Genomic DNA, 19,558 nt, shown 5'->3' with positions numbered 1-19,558 from the left:
TGATCAAATACAAGCAAACGAACCTGGTTGACCTCCTCCCTAGAGGTTGTAGGACTACAAGCCCTATTGATAGGCGGAGGCAGCATATTCTGATCAAATACAAGCAAACGAACCTGGTTGACCTCCTCCCTAGAGGTTGTAGGACTACAAGCCCTATTGATAGGCGGAGGCAGCATATTCTGATCAAATACAAGCAAACGAACCTGGTTGACCTCCTCCCTAGAGGTTGTAGGACTACAAGCCCTATTGATAGGCAGAGGCAGGATATTCTGATCAAATACAAGCAAACCAACCTGGTTGACCTCCTCCCTAGAGGTTGTAGGGCTACTAGCTCCATTGGTAGGATGCAGGATATCTTGATGACCATCTGTAGTGGTGTTGAGTTCAGACTGGTCTCCCATTTCTGTACGGTCTAGCGCCTGCAGCTCCAGGGCTCTGGCTGGAGACATGGTCCAGGTGTAGAGAGGGTCATAGAGAAGGACCTAGGGACAGGAGAGAAAAGGGAATGGGTAACTTCATCTCAGATTCTAAAACTAAATCCTGGATTTAGCTCATGCTGCAATGATAATTATAACCCTTTAGGTCAGTCAGGAATCCCATGACTTTAACAAACCTGTCTGATTATCAAGATATTTATGATTAGAAATCTAAATTTCATTTTTCGTTTTCCAAACAGTTTTCATAACACTACATTCTATTGGGGAAAATGAGTATGATACTCAAAGATTTTTACTTCTTTGAGGCACTTCGTGATCATTCTGAAGCTCAATTTTTTTAGGGCTTCAATATTACACCATACCACATACACTGATAACACGTAGGACCATGCATCTCAGATTTAACATTGTTAAACGATGCCTTTAAATGATAGCCAACTACCAGTCGCTGAAGTACTATCCTGTATTTCTGGCTTGATATCTCTCAGGACTACATGGACATGACTAACTTAGCACATTTATATACGGATTCATCTTACTGTACGGCATATATGTATCTTCACAAGCTAAATCCCTTGAGCGTTTAAACAATAAGTATGTGTATAGGTCAATTATCCATCAATTGTAATAAACATAAAGATGCCATCATAATAGCATTATCATTTATATTTCAAATGTTTAGTTGTATCATCAGATGGAAATATATGAATGCAAACATTCTGATATATCAAGTTTATAAGATGAGGATTGAAATACAAGTATAGGCATGTCCTCAACGTGATATAATTTCTTCATATGTTTTCTAATTACACCTATGACAGAAGCCTAATGAGGATTAACATATATCAAATCTGGAAGAAAAAATAAAGAACTATCGAAAGACCCAAAGGTGATGAACGAGGGAAGCTGATTTACCTCAACCACTGTAAGAAGGGCTTCCCTTGAGTTGTGCATCTCCTCCATAGTCTTCTCACTACACCTGTCAAATACAACAGAAAGAAACAACTCACAATCTTAAACCTGAAAATATCATCTTCCATAGCTGCCAACCATTCCTATTTTGGAGGAATTATTTTTTGCTGTGAAAGGTATGCTGTTGCCACTCCCCCTATATCTCACTCTTCTAAAATACTCTATCCACCTTTCCTTCTTACTCTTTCTTACAGCCACCTTTCCTTCTTACTCTTTCTTACAGCCACCTTTCCTTCTTACTCTTTCTTACAGTGCATAGAGACATATTGTGATATGCGCTATATAAATACAGTATATTATTATTATTCACTCTTCCAATTCATTTGGTTTAATAGGGTGTCTAGTCAGGATTAGGACCATATCACATCAACCCCGGCCTTCACAATTTGTTTCTCAATAATAGCATTCCATTCTTGTAAATACATATCCACATTCTGATATTTTGAAAGAATGTCCTTGTGTGCTTCCCAAGAGCTTTGAATAATGTTACCCCAGCTTACGCTCTAGTTAGCAGCATGTTACATGGAACAGGTACCCACTTACTACAGCTTTCCTTTAAAGCCCCACTGTACTACTTGTAGCTACTTACTCCCTCTATATAAAAAAAAATATAGAAAAAAGGCCTAAGCATGCCTAATGGTCCCCCATGATCCTCTTTTTCTTAAGTTAATTAAGAGCTGAGTTGATGAGATAGCCACCTGTCAGTGACCTTGCAGGGTGGTCTAATCCCTCCTTGCCAAGCTAGTACAGACAGGCTTTAAAGATGAGATCCATTTCTTACCTTCTAAAGACTCCCTCTACACCAGCTACACCCATAGCATCTACTAGATCTCTTGTCAGACGGAATGGAACTGTCTCTGGAGTTGGGAGGTTACGACCCTGCTCAAAGGCAATACCTGAATGAAACGTGATAAAGCAAAGAATGGTTGACCGAGGTATCAAGAAAACATGAAGATATGTCTTTCATTTATATCTCCTTTTGGAATACTGACTAAAGTATTGCAGTTGAGTGAGTGGGTAAGTAGGGACTTCCCCACTTTCAAAAGGAATCTTAGACTGTTAAAAATGTTGCATTGTCCATTCTTGATGTGACTCTGATGTATCTATGATCAGCAGTTTAAAAAAATAAATTAGCTCTAATTCCCACACGCCCTTAATGGGTTCTGCTCTTGGTGTTAATACCAAGGGTGTGGAAATGCAGGAAAAAATATACCAACAATTTCCTGGACAATGAACAACCAATGGTATTAGAAGGTGCCACAAAGACCGAAGAAGGGCACACAAATTTCTACCGAGAAACCTGCGCTATTATTTGAGAGGAAGGAGGCATACTTACCAAGATCGATGTGAACAAGTTCTGCAGTGTTGCAGTCAATCAGGATATTCTGCACATGCCTGTCTCCAAGCCCCACGACGTAGCCAACTGTCAAAACACAAGAGAAAGAGGAACAAAATTAGTTTGACATGTGTCCATCCAGTGCAATATTTGTTACCGATATATCAAAACTAGAAACCTTTGCAATTATTGTGAGAAGTCCCTATTCATTGGAGAGTCATGGTGAACACAATTCACTAAAAGGGAAAGTTTATGGTTTTACAGGAACCAATTTCATGCAAACAATTCGCCTAAAATCTGGGTTTGGATGGATGGCGCTAAGTTCTTGTCAAATTGTCTTTCAAACCTTCAGAAATTTCACAAGCTTCATACTACCGGTATACACAAAGGGATAAGTTATTCATCAAATGCAGAAGATATCTCAATGTTAATGTATACAAAAACACTTACAACTACAAAGATAGAAAATCAGGAATATGAATTTAAAAGTGCCTCATTTCTCGCATTTCACAAACTTTCAACATGGCTGATGCATTCACCAAGTTCTTGTTTTCCGCCTCATCACAAAAGTCCTAAATTAATTTATACATCACATACTTACCTATAGATCCTGTGGCAACACTGCGAGTATAGCTGAGTCTCTTCTCAAACCAATCGGCTGGATCGAGGAACCTCTCCAAGAAGAAGTGATGAAAGACGGGCTGGAAGTTACGACACACGGTCGTGAAATCCCTGAACTTCTGGTTGTTATCACCAGACTGATGGGCAGCCTGGAAAATATTAATAATCTTCCACATTAATATACATGTATATTACAACAATTAAAATATGACTATTATATTTTGGATGTCTTTTACTTTTTTTTCAATTTGTTAAATTGAATAATAAGCAAGTCAGAGACACTAATTGCACATGGGCAGACAGAGGCCATTTGTACCAACTTGTAAAATCAGCCGAGATAATAATGGATAAATGCTCATGATAGTTACGTAATCAATATTCAAAATATGCAATCATGTATTAATAATAATACTAATAAATCTCATTTTATAAAGCTCTTAATGCGGAATATTGTCTATAAGCACTTTACAGATATTGACAGGCATTTTTATACACAGATGAAAAGTATTCTTTTTATAGATGTTTATTCAAGCACTAATTATACAATGCTGCACTCAGGACATGTGATATTGAAGTACCTAACTATTTACACTATCGTTCAAGGTGCAAAAAGATATATGAAATTCAAAACAATAACTAAACAATAGCGACTGAAAATGGAGGATCAATGATAAAATTATGAGCAATGCATGCTCATATATAGATTTATCTTGGACTATACTCACAGCCATCTTTCCCCTGCATGTTTTTGTCTTCCAGTCCCCCGGCCGGTAGCTTGCATGAGCACCAAGATCTTTCTTTGCGTCTCCTATGAGATAGAGACCGATAGGCATAGTCCCCTCACACCATTCTAACAAACCAGTGTTCTGACACAAAGGAACAACCTAAAACAGAACAAAACAATCATGGTTTTATAGTTTTAATATACACCCTTTATGAGGTTACTCCCGGTATTGGGAATATTAGGAGGTAGAACAAACAGCTGTTGTCATACAGTGTACTTTCATTTATTTAAAATGTATACAAAACATAGTTACATGACTGTGTAATAAACAAATCTTAACAGTAATTTACACATTTGAGGAAGACAAAAATTGAATTATACATTTAACTGCATTTATATTTTTAGGAAATGGAGAGGTCCACTGGAGCTTGTAAATTGTAATAATGAGTGTTAAAAGAGTATAGAATACATAAACAATCAAAGAAGAATAGCGGCCAACAGAGACAACAATATTAAAACATGTAATGACTGGAAACAAGAAGACGTCAAAAATTAATTAATTGATGTATTTTGCAGCACAAAATTCACATGTATGTAATTTTTTGTTCTGTTTAATGTGGATTAATGGGGGGGGGGGGGGGGCCTTCGAATAAAGGTATGTAAAAGTATATTTGATATATTTGAGACTGTTTCTGATTTTTTTTTTCATTGATAAATAGTTCATCTTTGTGATAGGCTGCATAGTACTCTAAAGATTACTAGAAAGAGAAGATGAATATTTGATGAATAATTATAAATTAGTTGAATAATAAATTTATTTAAATTTAAACTATACACATCCGGTTTTGCTACAGCTTGTTTTCATTGAACAGCTGGCATTAAGTCTACTTCCTGGCAGCGAATCACAGCCCCGTAGTTGGTGCGCACCTTGTTCCTATAGCTTTAGCTTATATTGTCTGACTTTGGCTTTCTGTTCATTCTTGCAAATCTTGCGAATTGCGGTTGAGTACAATGAAAAGCTTTAGGACGTCTGTATTCATTGCTATTCTTAAATCAACTTTTGAAAGGCAAAATAAAACTGTCCAAACAGCTTACAAATATAAGAATTCGGGAATTTAAAACTACTTAAAGATGTTGATGCGTGGTATATTGTCGTTTTTGAAGTAGGCAATTTGGCAATCACTACATAACACTGAGCCAATGGGTATTACGCTCCGGTAACTTTAAAGCAATGAAAGGGCTGAAGAGAGAAGTTATAAAATGAGGTATGATGATAATTACCTTGTATCTCCGGATTTGTAGTTTCCTTCTCTTTGTCTCTGTGCTCTTACTGAGCAGCTGGTTCACCAGACCAAAGACCTGCTGCATAACAGCATCCTGCCTTAAATCGTCTTTACCCTGGGAAACAAATCACAAAAGAGTGAAGACATTATAATAATAATAGTACATTTATAAAGCGAAGAAACTATCCAACATTAGGTATATATTCTACTGCGCTACAAGAGCTCCTGATATGCTTAGATTTATGGTACAGTTAATTAAAAAGAAGTGTTTTCAGTTTTTACTTAAAGACGTTTACAGATGGTGATTTCCTGACTTCAAATGGCAAGTTATTCCAGAGTTTTGGGGCTGCACAAGCAAATACTCGATCACCTAGCGTTATTTTTGTTTTGATAGATGGGATCTGTAGCAACAAAGTATCTCGGGAACTGCGCAAGTTGCGATTGTGTTGATTAGGTTTGAAATTCAACAGTTCTTTGATATAAGTGGGAGCTTGACCAAGAAGTGCTTTATATACAATCAGCAAGATTTTGAATGTTATTCTCTGGCGTACTGGTAACCAATGTAGATTTCTTAAAATTGGGGTGATCCGTGTGAATTTAGAACAACCACAGATCAGCCTTGCACAGGTGTTTTGAACCCGTTGCAATCTCACTATTTGACAGTCAGGGATCCCATACAGTAGACCATTACAATAGTCCAGCTTATTGGTGATACATGCATGTACAATGTCTTTCGTAATGTCCTTATCTAAATATTTACGAATACGTCTGAGATTATAGATCATGTAGTATGCTGATTTACAGACATTTGTGATGTGCTCTCTCATTTTCAAATTCGAATCGAACTGTACTCCAAGATTTCTTGCACTAACAGATGGTTCTATTACAGAGTCTCCAATTGATACACTGTTTAAGTTGATTTTGGATGTCTGTTTAGGTGTGCCAATGATCATTAATTCAGTTTTACCATCATTAAGCATGAGCCTATTTTGCAACATCCATCCACGTACATAGTCAACACATGTTTCTAGGAGTGAGACACATCGCTCTTTAGCATGTTCATCAGGTCTGAATGATACATACAGCTGTGTGTCATCTGCATAGTGGGAAATTTGTTCGAACATTTGAAATGAGATTAGCAGTGTATAGAGTAAATAACAAAGGACCCAGCCGAGAACCATGTGGAACTCCGAAAGGCACTGGCAAATCATCAGAGATCACATCGTCTATTTTGACCTTCTGATATCTATTCGCCAAATACGACTCTATCCATTCAAGAACACTACCATCTATGCCAAAACAGGTCTTTAAAGTTTCTAATAAGCAAGAATGATCTATGGTGTCAAATGCACTACTTAGATCTAATAACAGTAAAAGAGTGACTTTCTGGGAATCCATAGCCATCAACAGATCACTCTTTATTCTTAGCAGTGCAGTTTCAGTACTATGGAATTGTCTATATGCAGACTGAGTACATGGCGAAAGTGAGTTGTTATTGAGGTGATCCATAATTTGCTGGGTAGCAGCACCCTCAACCAACTTCGATATATATTTCAGATTGCTGATAGGTCTTAAGTTCTTAAAATCTGCGTCAAGACCAGATTTTTTCAATAAAGGTGTAATGAGGGCATTTTTCCATTGCATGGGAAAATGACCAGTCGAGAGAGAAAGATTAATCAATGATGTGAACACAGGAATTAATATGTCGATACATTGTAGAAGAAGTTTCGTGGGCATAGGATCTAAAGAGCATGACTTCTTACTGAAGTTAAGTATAAGTTTTTCAACTTGGTGCTCAGAAAGAGGTTTGAAATTGCTCAAAACATCGACATTATATTCAATATGGTTTGATTCCAAATCACTTATACTGCAATCCAAGTAACCGCATTCTAGAAGTTTACATTAATCAGAATGATTGTGCTTCAAATGAAAAGCCTATGGTAGATCTTTAAAAAAAAAGATTAATATTCATATCCTAATGAATAAAGCTAAATAGAACAAATATGACAACCTGTTAGAATTACAATGTGCATAATTATCACACAGTAACAAAGCTCACATATGCTTGTGAGAAGTTTGGGTAGCTTTAACCAGCACACAAGCCTACACTGTACTTGCTACACCTGGATCTAGAGAGTCAACTGGATGATAGAATGCCTAGTCAAGGTGCATACTCACCATGCTGGCATTATACCCCAGTGACACAGCAAGACTGACTATAGACTAACATTACTGACTTAACCAACATGACAAGCAAGTTATTGACCATTTTGTTGAAGTGTACTTTTCTTATTTGGTCTATTGTCAGTTTTGTAAGAGGTCCACAGCTGAGCTTCTTGGGTCATGTTATTCGAAAGAATAGTTTGGAAAATCCTGCTCTGTCTGGAAGAATAGAGGAGTAGGGGTAGGAGGAGGATTCTGTGCATGAGTAGCTTGAGGAGCGGGATTTCTGAAAATGGAATTGATCTCGGGGAGAATGAATTACTTCATAGAATATGGGACAGAGAGTTGTGGCATTCCATGGTCGTCAACGTACATGGCACTTAAAGAAGTCAGTTTTGTGTTAGTCTGATCCTACAACCTTGTGGTCCAAAGTCGAGAGGACAACCAACTTTTCCTGAGGGCCCTTACCTTGACCAGCTGTCTTCGCTTGACCCCATCTGACCCTCTGCAGGTGATGATCTTAGGAAGGTTGACACCGCCAGCAAGCTTGAAGGTGGGCTCAAAGCCTTCAACATACACTATGTCGTCATAGCAACAGGATGCATCCACCTTGAGTTCCAGAGTGGGTACTGCTACATGATGCAGGGATTTCAGATGAAGGAGGGGCTGGTTGGAGGCTATAGAAATGGGCCCTGAAAGTGAAAAGAGCAACAGAGCATTGGTAATAACTTTAGAACTATACCGGTATGCATTTACAGAAAGCTCTTCTTGGTCTAAACATAATGCAGACAAGAGTACACTTTGGGGTGGAGAGACCTTTCTACAGCCAGAAAAGCTACATCACTTGAAGGTTTAATATAAGTCACTATTATTCAGTGTATAATTCAACAGAAGCATTCCTATCAAGTTTAGAATACAATAAAAACAGACTGAGTAAAAATATAGACATTCTTGGAGTGAAACCCTACAGGACAGAAGGAAACAATAGTTCTAATAATTTTAATGTTTCTTTATGCTTGAAATGCTAAGAAATCTAGCCTATGCTTGTAGATCAGCAATATAGAGACATAAGGAGCCATAGGACTTTAAGTTTTACGCAAGGATTACATGCATGCAAAGGAACTAGGAATGCATGTCTCTGCCAAGGGCATAAGCACACTGACTTGGTTTCATACTTGGAACCACCCACTTAAAACACAGCTGAACAAACGACTGTTATTGTCCCTCCTATTCTGTTCACTCAAAGAAGTGAACTTACTTGTTTCCGATTTCTTTGATGACATGTCCCAATAGGCCATCTTGATGTATGCCTCTGAGAGCTTGTTCATGGCAGGTATGATGTCACAGCAAGGCGTCTTGGCCATCAGTCTGTCTCTCATGCCTACAGCTGCTTGCATGCGATCCTGGTTTGAAGAATAAACACAAAGACACCATCATAAGAAATTCTATATTTTGTTTAGAGTCATAGAAGGTCGTATACATGGAAAGAAGAAGAGGGAAAGACCTCGTAAAGGCTTTCTAGATGATTTATTCGCAGAATGTGGAGCAGCAGGATATGAAATGCTGGCTCAAGACCGTGGTACTTAAAGAAACTTGATGTAGAATTCTGATTGGCTCACTGAACCTGTCACAAACTGACAGATTATATTGATGATCCTAAGGATATCATTTTGTCATGGAAGTGTCATGATATCAGTTCATTGACTCGACTTTCAATCAAGACGCTGAAGGTTTAAATCTCTGCTCAGCATTAATATCCTTTAGCATGACATTAAATGAAATTTGCTACTCCATATCCTCCCTAATGCCCGAGCGCTACATATTTGGTTGCTCTGCTTTAAAATGACTCCCATCAAAGCACTTGATCAGTGACTTGTAACTGAAAAGGCACTATATATATAAAGCACTTATTTTGTTTATTTCTGACCTAACTGTCTTTTAAGTTAATAATAATAATAATAATAGCTCACATTTATAATGTGCCTAATACTTTGTTTCTAGGCGCAGCACATATTATTACCCCGGTCATCAAATTCAGGCATACCCACAACACAATGTATGCACATTTTCCACTCCCTGGGGAGAATCTCACCTTGTCTGTTTGAGAGAGGTCTCCTCCTCCACTACTCCTACCCAGTTTTGTCTTCTTGGAGTTGATGACAGTGTCCAGGTTAGCGTTGGCCAGTGCCAGGATGACCGGTAGAGCATGGTGAGGATGATCCGCTGCCACCCTCTCTATCAGACCAGTCAGGATGGTGTAGAACTGCTCCTTGCCTTAATAATAATAATAATAATCTATTATTATATAGCGTATATCACAATAATAAATTTAAGTCCTTATGTGACCAAAAAAAGAAAAGAAAGTATAATAGCAGACATGAGGGAGAGAAGAGAAGGAATAACTGCTTTGTCATAACAAGGTACTTCTTTAACAAACGAACAAATGTGTCTTTAGGAGACTTTTAAAATTTTCTACTGTATCAACCTGCTTAAGATGACTAGGTAATTTATTCTATAACTCTGCAGCAGCCAGTTGAAAGGATCTCGCGCCATACATGTAGTAATTTGTTGATATTGAGGGAGGAACTAACAAGGATTGTGACTGAGAGCGAAGGTTTCTTACCTTGGACCTTGGTGGTCATCCTAGCAGCTAGCTGGTACATCATAGGCAAGAACTTCCTGCTCTCAATCTTCCCGATGGTGTCTTCCAGCAGGAGGCTGATCTGGACGTCCGTGCCGTTCTCGAACCAGAGGGAGCAGAGCCGGAAGACTCGGGTGTCCTGGGACTGGTCGGAGGCCTCTAGGCAGTGCAGGTAGCATTCCATGGCACGCGCTAGGAAGGTTTGACGATCTTCCCTCAGGGACTCTACCTCCTTCTTGTCTATGGCCAACTGCTTAGCCTGGATTCGGTAAAACCTATCACATATAGACATAAACAGAAATTTGAGACTTCTGATACTTGTAGATGCAACAATATCAAAAATCAAATTTGGTTGTCCCCTTTTTTACAACTCAGGGATGCCAGTTAGAATTGATCAGAGGGCCTGAAATTCACCTACAATGAGCTATTTTGTACAGAAAAAAGCCTTAACTATGGTCTGAAAATAACTTGCCAGGTCCTGAATTCAGGCTATTGCCTAAAAATTGGCATCCCTGTCACATATTCTCATACTTGACGATTAAGGCGACGCGTCAAAAATATCGATACCAGCAGGCTGCCGCCTCACGTATTGGCGCATCGAGGCTGCAATTACGGCCGAAGCCTGGCTGGGGCAATTATTTTTCACTTATTAGCCCAGCCGGCTTGCGCCAGGCTGGGATCTGAGGCTCGGTTTCCATTCGAAAGGCGGCAGCCGGCGCATGCTTTTGAATGCCATTTCCTACCGCCAGCGGTAGCCGGCTGAGCTAATTTAAAAAATGCAGCCAGGATGCACAAGTGCAGTTAGCTGCCGCTGGCTGGTATATTTATTTTTGACGCCTCGCCTAAACAAAAATCAAATTTGGTTGTATCCTTATTTTACAACTCTATAAAAGGGTTTCCCACAGAAATTTGAGAACCAAATTCCATAACTATCCACAATGCATTTTTTTTTCCATGATCATATAAGTACAATTTTGGAATGAGTTGTGGCATCCAAGCGGCAGTACAAATACGCCCAATGTCAGTTCAAACTGGAAGGCTGCCATAGCATCTCATGGACCATACCCATAATCAATTTCCATGACTTTACAGAAGAATTTATTTTCCCATGAATTTCTAGATTTTTCTATGATCGTGGACATCCTGCTATTACAACTGTGCAATTTAATACTTGGAAGCGCAGATGCGATAGTACGTCACATGCTGTGGTGAAAATTGCTCAGCAGTCAATTTTTAACATTAACTGAATTCCTTAAATTCAATCCTGGATATGGCATTCTAGCTAACCCACACTCTCAACCCAAATGAAACCTATAATCCCATCACAACCGGTATCATCTCTGACAAAATAAAACCCAGAGCAAACGTTGCAAAAAAAAATGTTGTACATCAAACCAATATGGGGTATCTCCATACACACAATCTATCATTGGTAAAATCAATTTTACCAATTACTAGATTAGTACAACCCCCCCCCCCCCCCCCCCAAAAAAAAAAAAAAAAAAAAAAAAATTAAAACAAATAAATATATAAATAAAAATGTTACCTATCTGAGCTGCCGATGCCAATGCTCCTCAGCTTCTCAACATTCTCCAGTGAAGTTTTCATCAGCTTCCTCTTATCTTCATAGTCTTTAGACTTCATGTATTCCACAAGGCGTTGGTACTGAGCATCAGCAAACCTGGCTAGGGAGTGGTAGGCATTGACTGCTTCAGCACTCATATCTTGTTTCTCATGGAAGATGGTGAACGCCTGCAAATAATCAAATTAAATTCCATGAAAACTATTTTGAATTTGATAACATTTGGAAAGATTTCCTTTTGCGACAGCCACCTAGAATCTAACCCTAACCCTACATTATCTCTAACCCTAACCCTTTTTTATCATGTTTTTTTTTATATCATATCATTAATAGATATATCATTCTAAGCTGTACCCATATTTTTTCTCTCAATTTGGATGGCTGTTGCAAAAGGAATTTTCCCTAACATTTAATTTGATTCAATTATAGACGGTCAAGATTGTACAGAGATTATAAATTCCAAAAAACACGTAATTGCACCCTTCAGCGGGGCACACAAACCACTTTATGAAAAGACTGACCTTTTCCAAATAGTCCTCCATGATGACATTAGGGCTCTGTGACCTGGTTTCAGCTAGCCAGTTGCCATGGATACTGAGTGTTGTGGCATAGATCTTGTAGTGACTGGAATCCTGGGACTGTGTAAATTTAAATGCAAAGAAAATGAGGTCATTTTGAGGTCTTTAATTTTGATACAAATTATTCATTTTAACAATCTCCAACATGCAAAAGCATACTACAGTCAAACCTGTCTATAAAGGCCATCCAAGGGAAACATAAAAAGTTGCCACTGTAGAAAGGTGGCCTTTGTAGACAGATTATTCAACACATGTTTCCTTCCAGAGGAAAAAAATACAGGTGGCCCATAAGAGAGGTTTGACTGTAGTAATCATTACTTGTGGGAAAGCATAAATGTATATATATATATAATATGTGTATGTTTATTTCTGAATTATCAAGAAGGAATTATTTGCACACTTTGAATTGCACAATTGCCTTTGAGCAAGGGTTGATCTGCTCATATGGTAAATGACTTTCTTCCTACCTGGAGGGTGTTTCACAAAGCCTTTTTTCAATGACAAATGACAAATCTACTGATAACAGTAGCTTATAACAAAAACTGTCATTTATCACTGATGACAAGTTTTGTGAAACGGGGCCCAGGTGTCATCTACTACAATTTGGGTAGAGAGAGACCCATAAATAAACATACCCTGTCTACGACCATGAGCATCAGGCATTAATTAAACATTATCAACAACTCAGAAGGGTGATTCATGTCTTACTCTGGCAACAGCAAAGGGATAAGGCTTGGATTTCAATTGGGTTTTACATGTAAGTGAGGTTTAGGGTTAGGATTAAAGTGAGAAATATGATAAGTCTTGACCACACAGACCATCACACCAAAACACTACCACAAATACATTTTCCATACAGCCTCTCTCAGTTGGTGAACTTACCTTTGATAACTTATCAATGAGAGCTTTCATGAGATGTAATGCTGTGGTCCTCTCATTTTTAGCCCAGAAGAGTTGCGCCTCTTCTAGAGAACTTAAACACCCCTCTAGTACAGTGTTCTGGTCCGTCTTCTGCTCCAATTCTTTCAGATGAACTAGAGCTCTCTCAGCAACCTGAATACAGAAAAAAAAGCACAAAACGTAACAAATTTAACAGTAAAAAGATTAATGATCACATTATTTCTGATCTTTGATTCTTTTTTTTTTTAAAGCATGCATATTTTTTTCTTTCAGTGTAGAACAAATGTAGCAATCATGCAAATACTTCACTGGTCAATTCTCTTTACAAAAGTTAATGTATTCTAAATTGTTTGGCTAAGGAAGTAGAAAACATAATATACATTTCCTGTAAAGACAATGGCGATAATTCACGGCATTTGCATGGTGTAATTTATCCATTACCACAGCATATCTAAAGGCACAGAAATTACCAAAATATTTCAAATTTGAGTATTCAATTCTGTTAGCTTTGGTATGACTTTGTGCCGCATGATACCATATGTTAAATAGTTTATTCAGTAATGCAAGGTAAAACCTTGGAAACCAAAAAGCGTCAAGCCGCACCTTAAACCCTTGATCTATAAAAGCTGATAACAATTCAATCATCTTCACCTGAAACCTTTCAGCATCTCTAGCCCACTGAATCTGTGTCTTGAGGTGGCTTGCAATCCCATCATGCAGCATTCTACGCTGATCTCCGTCCATCGCATCAGGCACTAGACAAGAGAGGATTGATCTGAGGGCCAAGGTGGGTTCACTGAACTCAAAGCTGTTGTTCATGAGGGGGAGCTGTGATGTCCATGCGTCAAATATAGGTAGACTGTCTGTCCTGTGTCTGCATAAAATAAGTAGCCCATCACATAGTTTTAAGTTAATTTAAAGCTTAGTTTTCAATTGAGGAATTACATTTCTGAAGAGCTGATGATGAGCATTGGTGGGGAAGATATAGTATAGGAAATATGTTTACTTTTTTATTATTTGAGTAAATGTTTAGGACAAGCTAATGGATCATATCATATGCGGATACGCTTCACTACAGCATAGAAAATAGATTTACATGAATACAATCAAACCTGCTTTAGTGACCACCTGTCTACAGAGACTAGTGCTGTAGTCAAACGTTTAACCGTCCGGTATCCGACCGCCCATGGCGGATTCCGTTTTCAATTGGACGGTTTCGTTTTCCCGTTTTTTTTTTTTATAATTTTTTTTTTTTTTTTTAATATTTTTTTTTTTGTTTTGTTGTTGTAAAGTTTCGATTTATGCCCCTCCACCTGGCACTATGCCTGGCAATGTCTCCCAGCTCAGTAATCGGTGTGATGACTTACCACTTGGAAACTAGAACAACACTCCAATTTGTCTGTCATCTTGGTTTGAAAGTAATCTTTGCAATAGATCTCAATATATATTCATCCAAGTTTAACACATGGTGTACCACAAGGTTCTATCCTAGGTCCTCTACTGTTTTTAATTTACTTTAATGATCTTACACATTATTCTAAAACGACATTGTTACTATTATTTGTGACTAGTTCACAAGCACAAATCGGCGCCTTCAGTTAAATCACCTTCCTGCTTTTTCACACGGCCAAAAAAAAAAAAAAAAAAAAAAACGATTTTTTTTTTTTTTTTTTTTTTTTTTTTTTTTTTTTTTTTTTTTTAATTTTTTTAAATTTTATTTTTTAAATAAATCGTTTAACCGAAAACCGTCCGGTTTTGACAGGCGGTTAAACGGAATTGGAGATATCCGTGATGTTACAGCACTAACAGAGACCACATTTTAAAGTTTCCCTTGAAAATGATTTTTCATTGAAGCATGTACTAAAGGAACCTGTACATAAAGACCACCTGCCTATAAAGACTACTTTTCTTGTCTCCCTTGTGTGGTCTTTATAGACAGGTTTCACTGTAGATGTGCTATATATACTGATCCTATTAATATAAATTACTTAAATCACCTTACTTTTTATCCTGTTCATAAATTACTTTCAATACAAAATTATCTCAATTTATCTTAGAAATTTTACCCCTGGAAATAACAGCTCTTAGCTCACTTTTTCTTTCAAAATCTTCAGCAAACTTCCTTCAGAAATTTGGTATAAAAAATCTCCCATCTTACCTGAGTATGAAAGGGGCAACGTTGCTGATCTCCTGTAGCCCCCTCAGACTTGTTACCAGAGGGTAGATCCTCTGCACGCTCTCCAGGCTCACGTGAGCCAGGAGGTGGGTGAGTCCTGCCGTTGCTCTCTCCACGGCTACCTGGTACGAGGACTGATCTCTGGTCTTCAGACTGCACAGCGCTCGGAAGACATTCTCATGGTAACCCAAGGAACCCTCTACAGAGCTGTGGTATAAACAAGAAATGTAGGTAAGTGTTTGGCCATGACAATGTCTGAAGTCTTTATAGGAATCCCTCACTTCATCATATTTGGGTAATACTCTGCTGGTACAGCAAATAAGATTTGTATCGACTTAGTAGTTGATTTTATTGACTAGGTGATCAAATCGACCAAACAATTTATGAGTCATCCCTTTACGTGTGGTTTGCCCTCCAGAAAAACTTCCAAACTTGTCTTAGTCCCGGTCTAAGGTTCTGTCCGGTGGTCTTCCGAGACCTATGTGACACAATTATTGTTCTTCTAGATCCAGGTCCCAAAGCCCATTCCTCAAAGCCGCCTCATACTGATATCCAGGTAGACCCTGGCGTCCCCCACACAATTGGCTCTGGGCGTGTCATATTAATCCTGGTCTTGATAATCTAGGATTAATGGTCATATATACCTTTCTTCTAGATCCAGGTCCCATAATCCATTCCTCCAAGCTGCTTCATACTGATATTCAAGTAGAGCTTGGTCTCCCTCACATTGCTGGCCCTGGGCCTTCTGTCCAGCTAGATAGGTCTGCAGGATCCCAGATAGACCAAAGTTCTGCATCGCCTGTAAATATTAAAAGTTAAGAAATTCAGAAAAGTATAGAAAAGTATAGAAGCTTCATCTTCCTGCATACAGTATTGTTAATCAAAGCCATTACCCTTAATGAAAGAGCTGGTGGTTACATACCAGAGCAGCCAACCTCCAGAACAGAAAATTAGTAATCACAAGGCTCAAAATCAGTAATTTGGGGAATAAATCAGTAATTTCGTAAGCGGCGCTATGAATCTTAAACAAAACAGAACGCCAACACTACGCGGACGCATGCGCACATGATTGTTTGAACAACAACATTTAGACAACATTCCGTAATGATCGTTAATTTCCGTACCAATTACGGGAAATCCGTACTAGTTGGCAGCTCTGACATACATATTTGTAGAAGAAAGTACAAACATGAAGATGTCATTGGTAATGGCACCAAAAGAACAAATACGCAGTCCATTTATCAGGGCTATATGTTTCTTGATCACAGCAAACAGTGTGTCAATCTGTAAAAACCTCTTTTTTATGTAAAGATAGGTATCGGTAGGTTCATGTCACAATGCAAGAAAAAAGTTTATTTTTCTTCGTAAAGAAAAGTAAGATTTTCATATTTCTCAAATATGAAATGTACCTTTAAAAGACCAAGCTGTGTGGCCTCTGAGCTTGATGACTGCATCTGTAGATCATACGCTGCCAGTGCCTTCCCCCACTCACCCTCATGCTCATAGGTATGGATCCTGTATCAAGAATCAAAGACAAATAAAATAAATGCTGCTTATAAGTATCGGCTTGCATGGTGATGTAGATTTACAGTAGGCTTACGGTTGCACCATGTGACCAACCGGCGCTATAGTTCTCTTTAGAACTATAAGCTCAAGAAAGATTACCAACAGTCCTTTTCAGAACTCCCCAATCCTCCTCCCCCCCCCCCTCTCACATGGTGCAACCGTAAGCCTACTGTGTAAAGAAAACATTCTAATGAATCAAGACAACTTGTGGTTGACCAAAATGCTTTTCTATGACTGAGAGTGTATGTAAAATTCATAGCACTGTTGCCTTCAATTACAAGGATTGAGAATCAATCTTGAATTCTAACTTCACAACTGCTGGCAAAGGGTGGTTGAGATGATTTACAGATTTGTCTTACATTGGTTAAGCTATTAATCCTGTCATAGGCATGATACAAGCCTGATCCACAGTAGCAGGAAAATCAAGAATAACAAACGATTCTTATCTTGTCCCTCTCCCAATGTTATGTTTATGTTTGCGTAACTCCCTCAAAAGTATTTTTAATCTAGAATCAGTAAATAGTCCAACAGTGTGATTCTTTTGCTATGGCAAACTGTCGTTAATAGTAATAATAATAATAATAATAATAGCTACATTCATGTTGCACACATATCCATCCTGGGATGCTCAAGGCAATTACAAGGTGGAGTTGTTGTGGTCAAGCGGATACATCACTAGACACTAGATAACACGGTTTGCGATTTGAGTCCTGCTGTGGGACTACAAAGCCTTCTCTTCCCAAGGACAATAGTGCCACGACGGACTCGAACCACTAACCATTTGATCCACAGTCCTGTGACGTATCCATTGTTTTATAAAATGATGTTTTCTAAGATGATTTTGATAATGACCGGTAATTACCATTTGATAATTACCGGTCATTATCCAAATTATGCGCGATTACGTGTTAGGCAAAATAAATGCCTGGTCACGTGTACGCTTTCAACCCATCATTTGATTAGGATCCACGTCATCATCTTATAAACCTCAGCATCCCTACTATACTCATATCCCACCTTGCATTAGTATCCACCAGCCTGCCGGCTCCACACCCATACACGCTATCTGGTTCTCCTATGCTCCCGAACGCCTCCATCAGAAGAGTCTGGAGGTTGATACCCGTTACCATGGAGATGGATGCGAGGGAGGCGGAGTCCTGGGAATCCTGGCTGAAGGTTTCTATGGCTCCTCCGTTCCGTGCGGGTGGATTGGTCATCCTACAGATGAACAAGGGATATAGATAGATTTTGGACTACTTGAAGAGTCTTCTCAATGCAGCACACATCTTTTAGAGAGCATGCTGAAATAAGTTATTAACGCCTGCCGTATCTTTTCATTGATTACATCATATTTTTTCTTATCTTGATTGATCAATTCAACAAATTAACAAAAGGAATTATAAAAAATTGTTGAAGAGATTAGCCAAAGTAGCAAAATGAGTATACAGCATGGGAGAGAAAGAGTCAATTCTCCATCTTATAAAATATACAAGCTTATTACATCATAATTTTGTATCAATTTTCTCAATTTCATATATCTATCAACCTTCATCCAGAACTGTTATACAATCTGCTCTGTTTGACTAACTTTATCTCAAAATAGGCCAGTTTCGTAATGTATTCAGAGACCTTTAAATCGCATTACGTAATCGGAGGGTCGGACAAGCAAAGAACTCGCGGTGCGTAGCAGACTACACTTTGCGTGCATACCATACGTGACTGTGTTCGTTAGGTGTGATTGTATCGTTTGTTTTCGCTATTTTGAGAGAGAGAGAGAGAAGAAAAAGGAGGCAGTTTCAAACTTGAATAATAAATATCTTTGAGATGTGACTTTGTTCTTCATACATTTGATCTTTAAAATCGCTGAGTCTTAGGCAAGAATAATAGAAAAGCATTGCTGGTACAGAACTAGCGATTTACATCTTGCAGCTAAGCCTGTTCGGCCAAGTCCCCGGTACAGGCAGCGCACGATACCCCCTCAAAAAGAAGAAAAACGAGGTCGATGATACAAGCGACATTGGCTTGAAAGCCAGTGATGAAACAGGAAGCGAAGCACCAAAATATAAGTTAGCCAGCCGATATCGGTAATTTCCATTCAATTTTGCATTTACCTTAGCTTGAATCTGAGTACAAATTTGGACGTAGAAATGAAAGAAGTGATGAACTATTTCCCACTCGTTCGCACACACAGTCACCTCTGCTTGCAGAAGCGTGCGCGCGTACCACGTGTTCGTGTTCGTGTAGGCGCGATTCACATTTTCAAAATGAAAACAATTTTACGGATTAAAAAATGTTTGTGAAACGCCTCGATACGGACTATTTTAAGGCGGACGAGAAACGGCTAACGAGAAGCAAGCACTGACCGCAGAATCAATATTATTAACAAAAGCAACGAGAAATAATGACAATAAAGGTAATAATATAATATATAAGGTCTTTGTTAATAAAATAATATTCATAAAATAATATCGTCCGATGACAGAGAGCTAGAAAAAGAATGATGAATAATGATAAACAAATAATTTTGAACGGAAAAAATGAAGAAAAACAATGAACAAGGAAAAAGAATGATAGAGCAA

The 19,558-nt window shown here is 38.4% G+C and overlaps 1 protein-coding gene across 1 annotated transcript in view; it reads right to left on the bottom strand.

Annotated features, from left to right (window-relative positions):
• The window catches only part of LOC100889659 (serine-protein kinase ATM), a 60,029-nt gene that overhangs the window by 5,505 nt on the left and 34,966 nt on the right, over positions 1–19,558 (bottom strand). Inside the window, exons 39-57 of the mRNA XM_030994920.1 lie at positions 17,997–18,197; positions 16,823–16,928; positions 16,058–16,212; positions 15,396–15,620; positions 13,889–14,111; positions 13,220–13,390; positions 12,281–12,397; positions 11,724–11,929; positions 10,160–10,452; positions 9,629–9,810; positions 8,795–8,939; positions 8,005–8,228; positions 5,372–5,488; positions 4,092–4,250; positions 3,347–3,515; positions 2,746–2,832; positions 2,191–2,305; positions 1,353–1,416; positions 294–482 (exon numbers count right to left, since the gene is read on the bottom strand). Of these exons, the coding sequence (XP_030850780.1) occupies positions 294–482; positions 1,353–1,416; positions 2,191–2,305; positions 2,746–2,832; positions 3,347–3,515; positions 4,092–4,250; positions 5,372–5,488; positions 8,005–8,228; positions 8,795–8,939; positions 9,629–9,810; positions 10,160–10,452; positions 11,724–11,929; positions 12,281–12,397; positions 13,220–13,390; positions 13,889–14,111; positions 15,396–15,620; positions 16,058–16,212; positions 16,823–16,928; positions 17,997–18,197 (3,148 nt within the window). The remainder of the gene's footprint in view (positions 1–293; positions 483–1,352; positions 1,417–2,190; positions 2,306–2,745; positions 2,833–3,346; positions 3,516–4,091; positions 4,251–5,371; positions 5,489–8,004; positions 8,229–8,794; positions 8,940–9,628; positions 9,811–10,159; positions 10,453–11,723; positions 11,930–12,280; positions 12,398–13,219; positions 13,391–13,888; positions 14,112–15,395; positions 15,621–16,057; positions 16,213–16,822; positions 16,929–17,996; positions 18,198–19,558) is intronic.

This window comes from Strongylocentrotus purpuratus, unplaced genomic scaffold (assembly GCF_000002235.5).
Source record: "Strongylocentrotus purpuratus isolate Spur 01 unplaced genomic scaffold, Spur_5.0 spur5_scaffold_21, whole genome shotgun sequence".
Taxonomy (NCBI): domain Eukaryota; kingdom Metazoa; phylum Echinodermata; class Echinoidea; order Camarodonta; family Strongylocentrotidae; genus Strongylocentrotus; species Strongylocentrotus purpuratus.
This window is presented reverse-complemented; position numbering and strand designations above follow the sequence as displayed.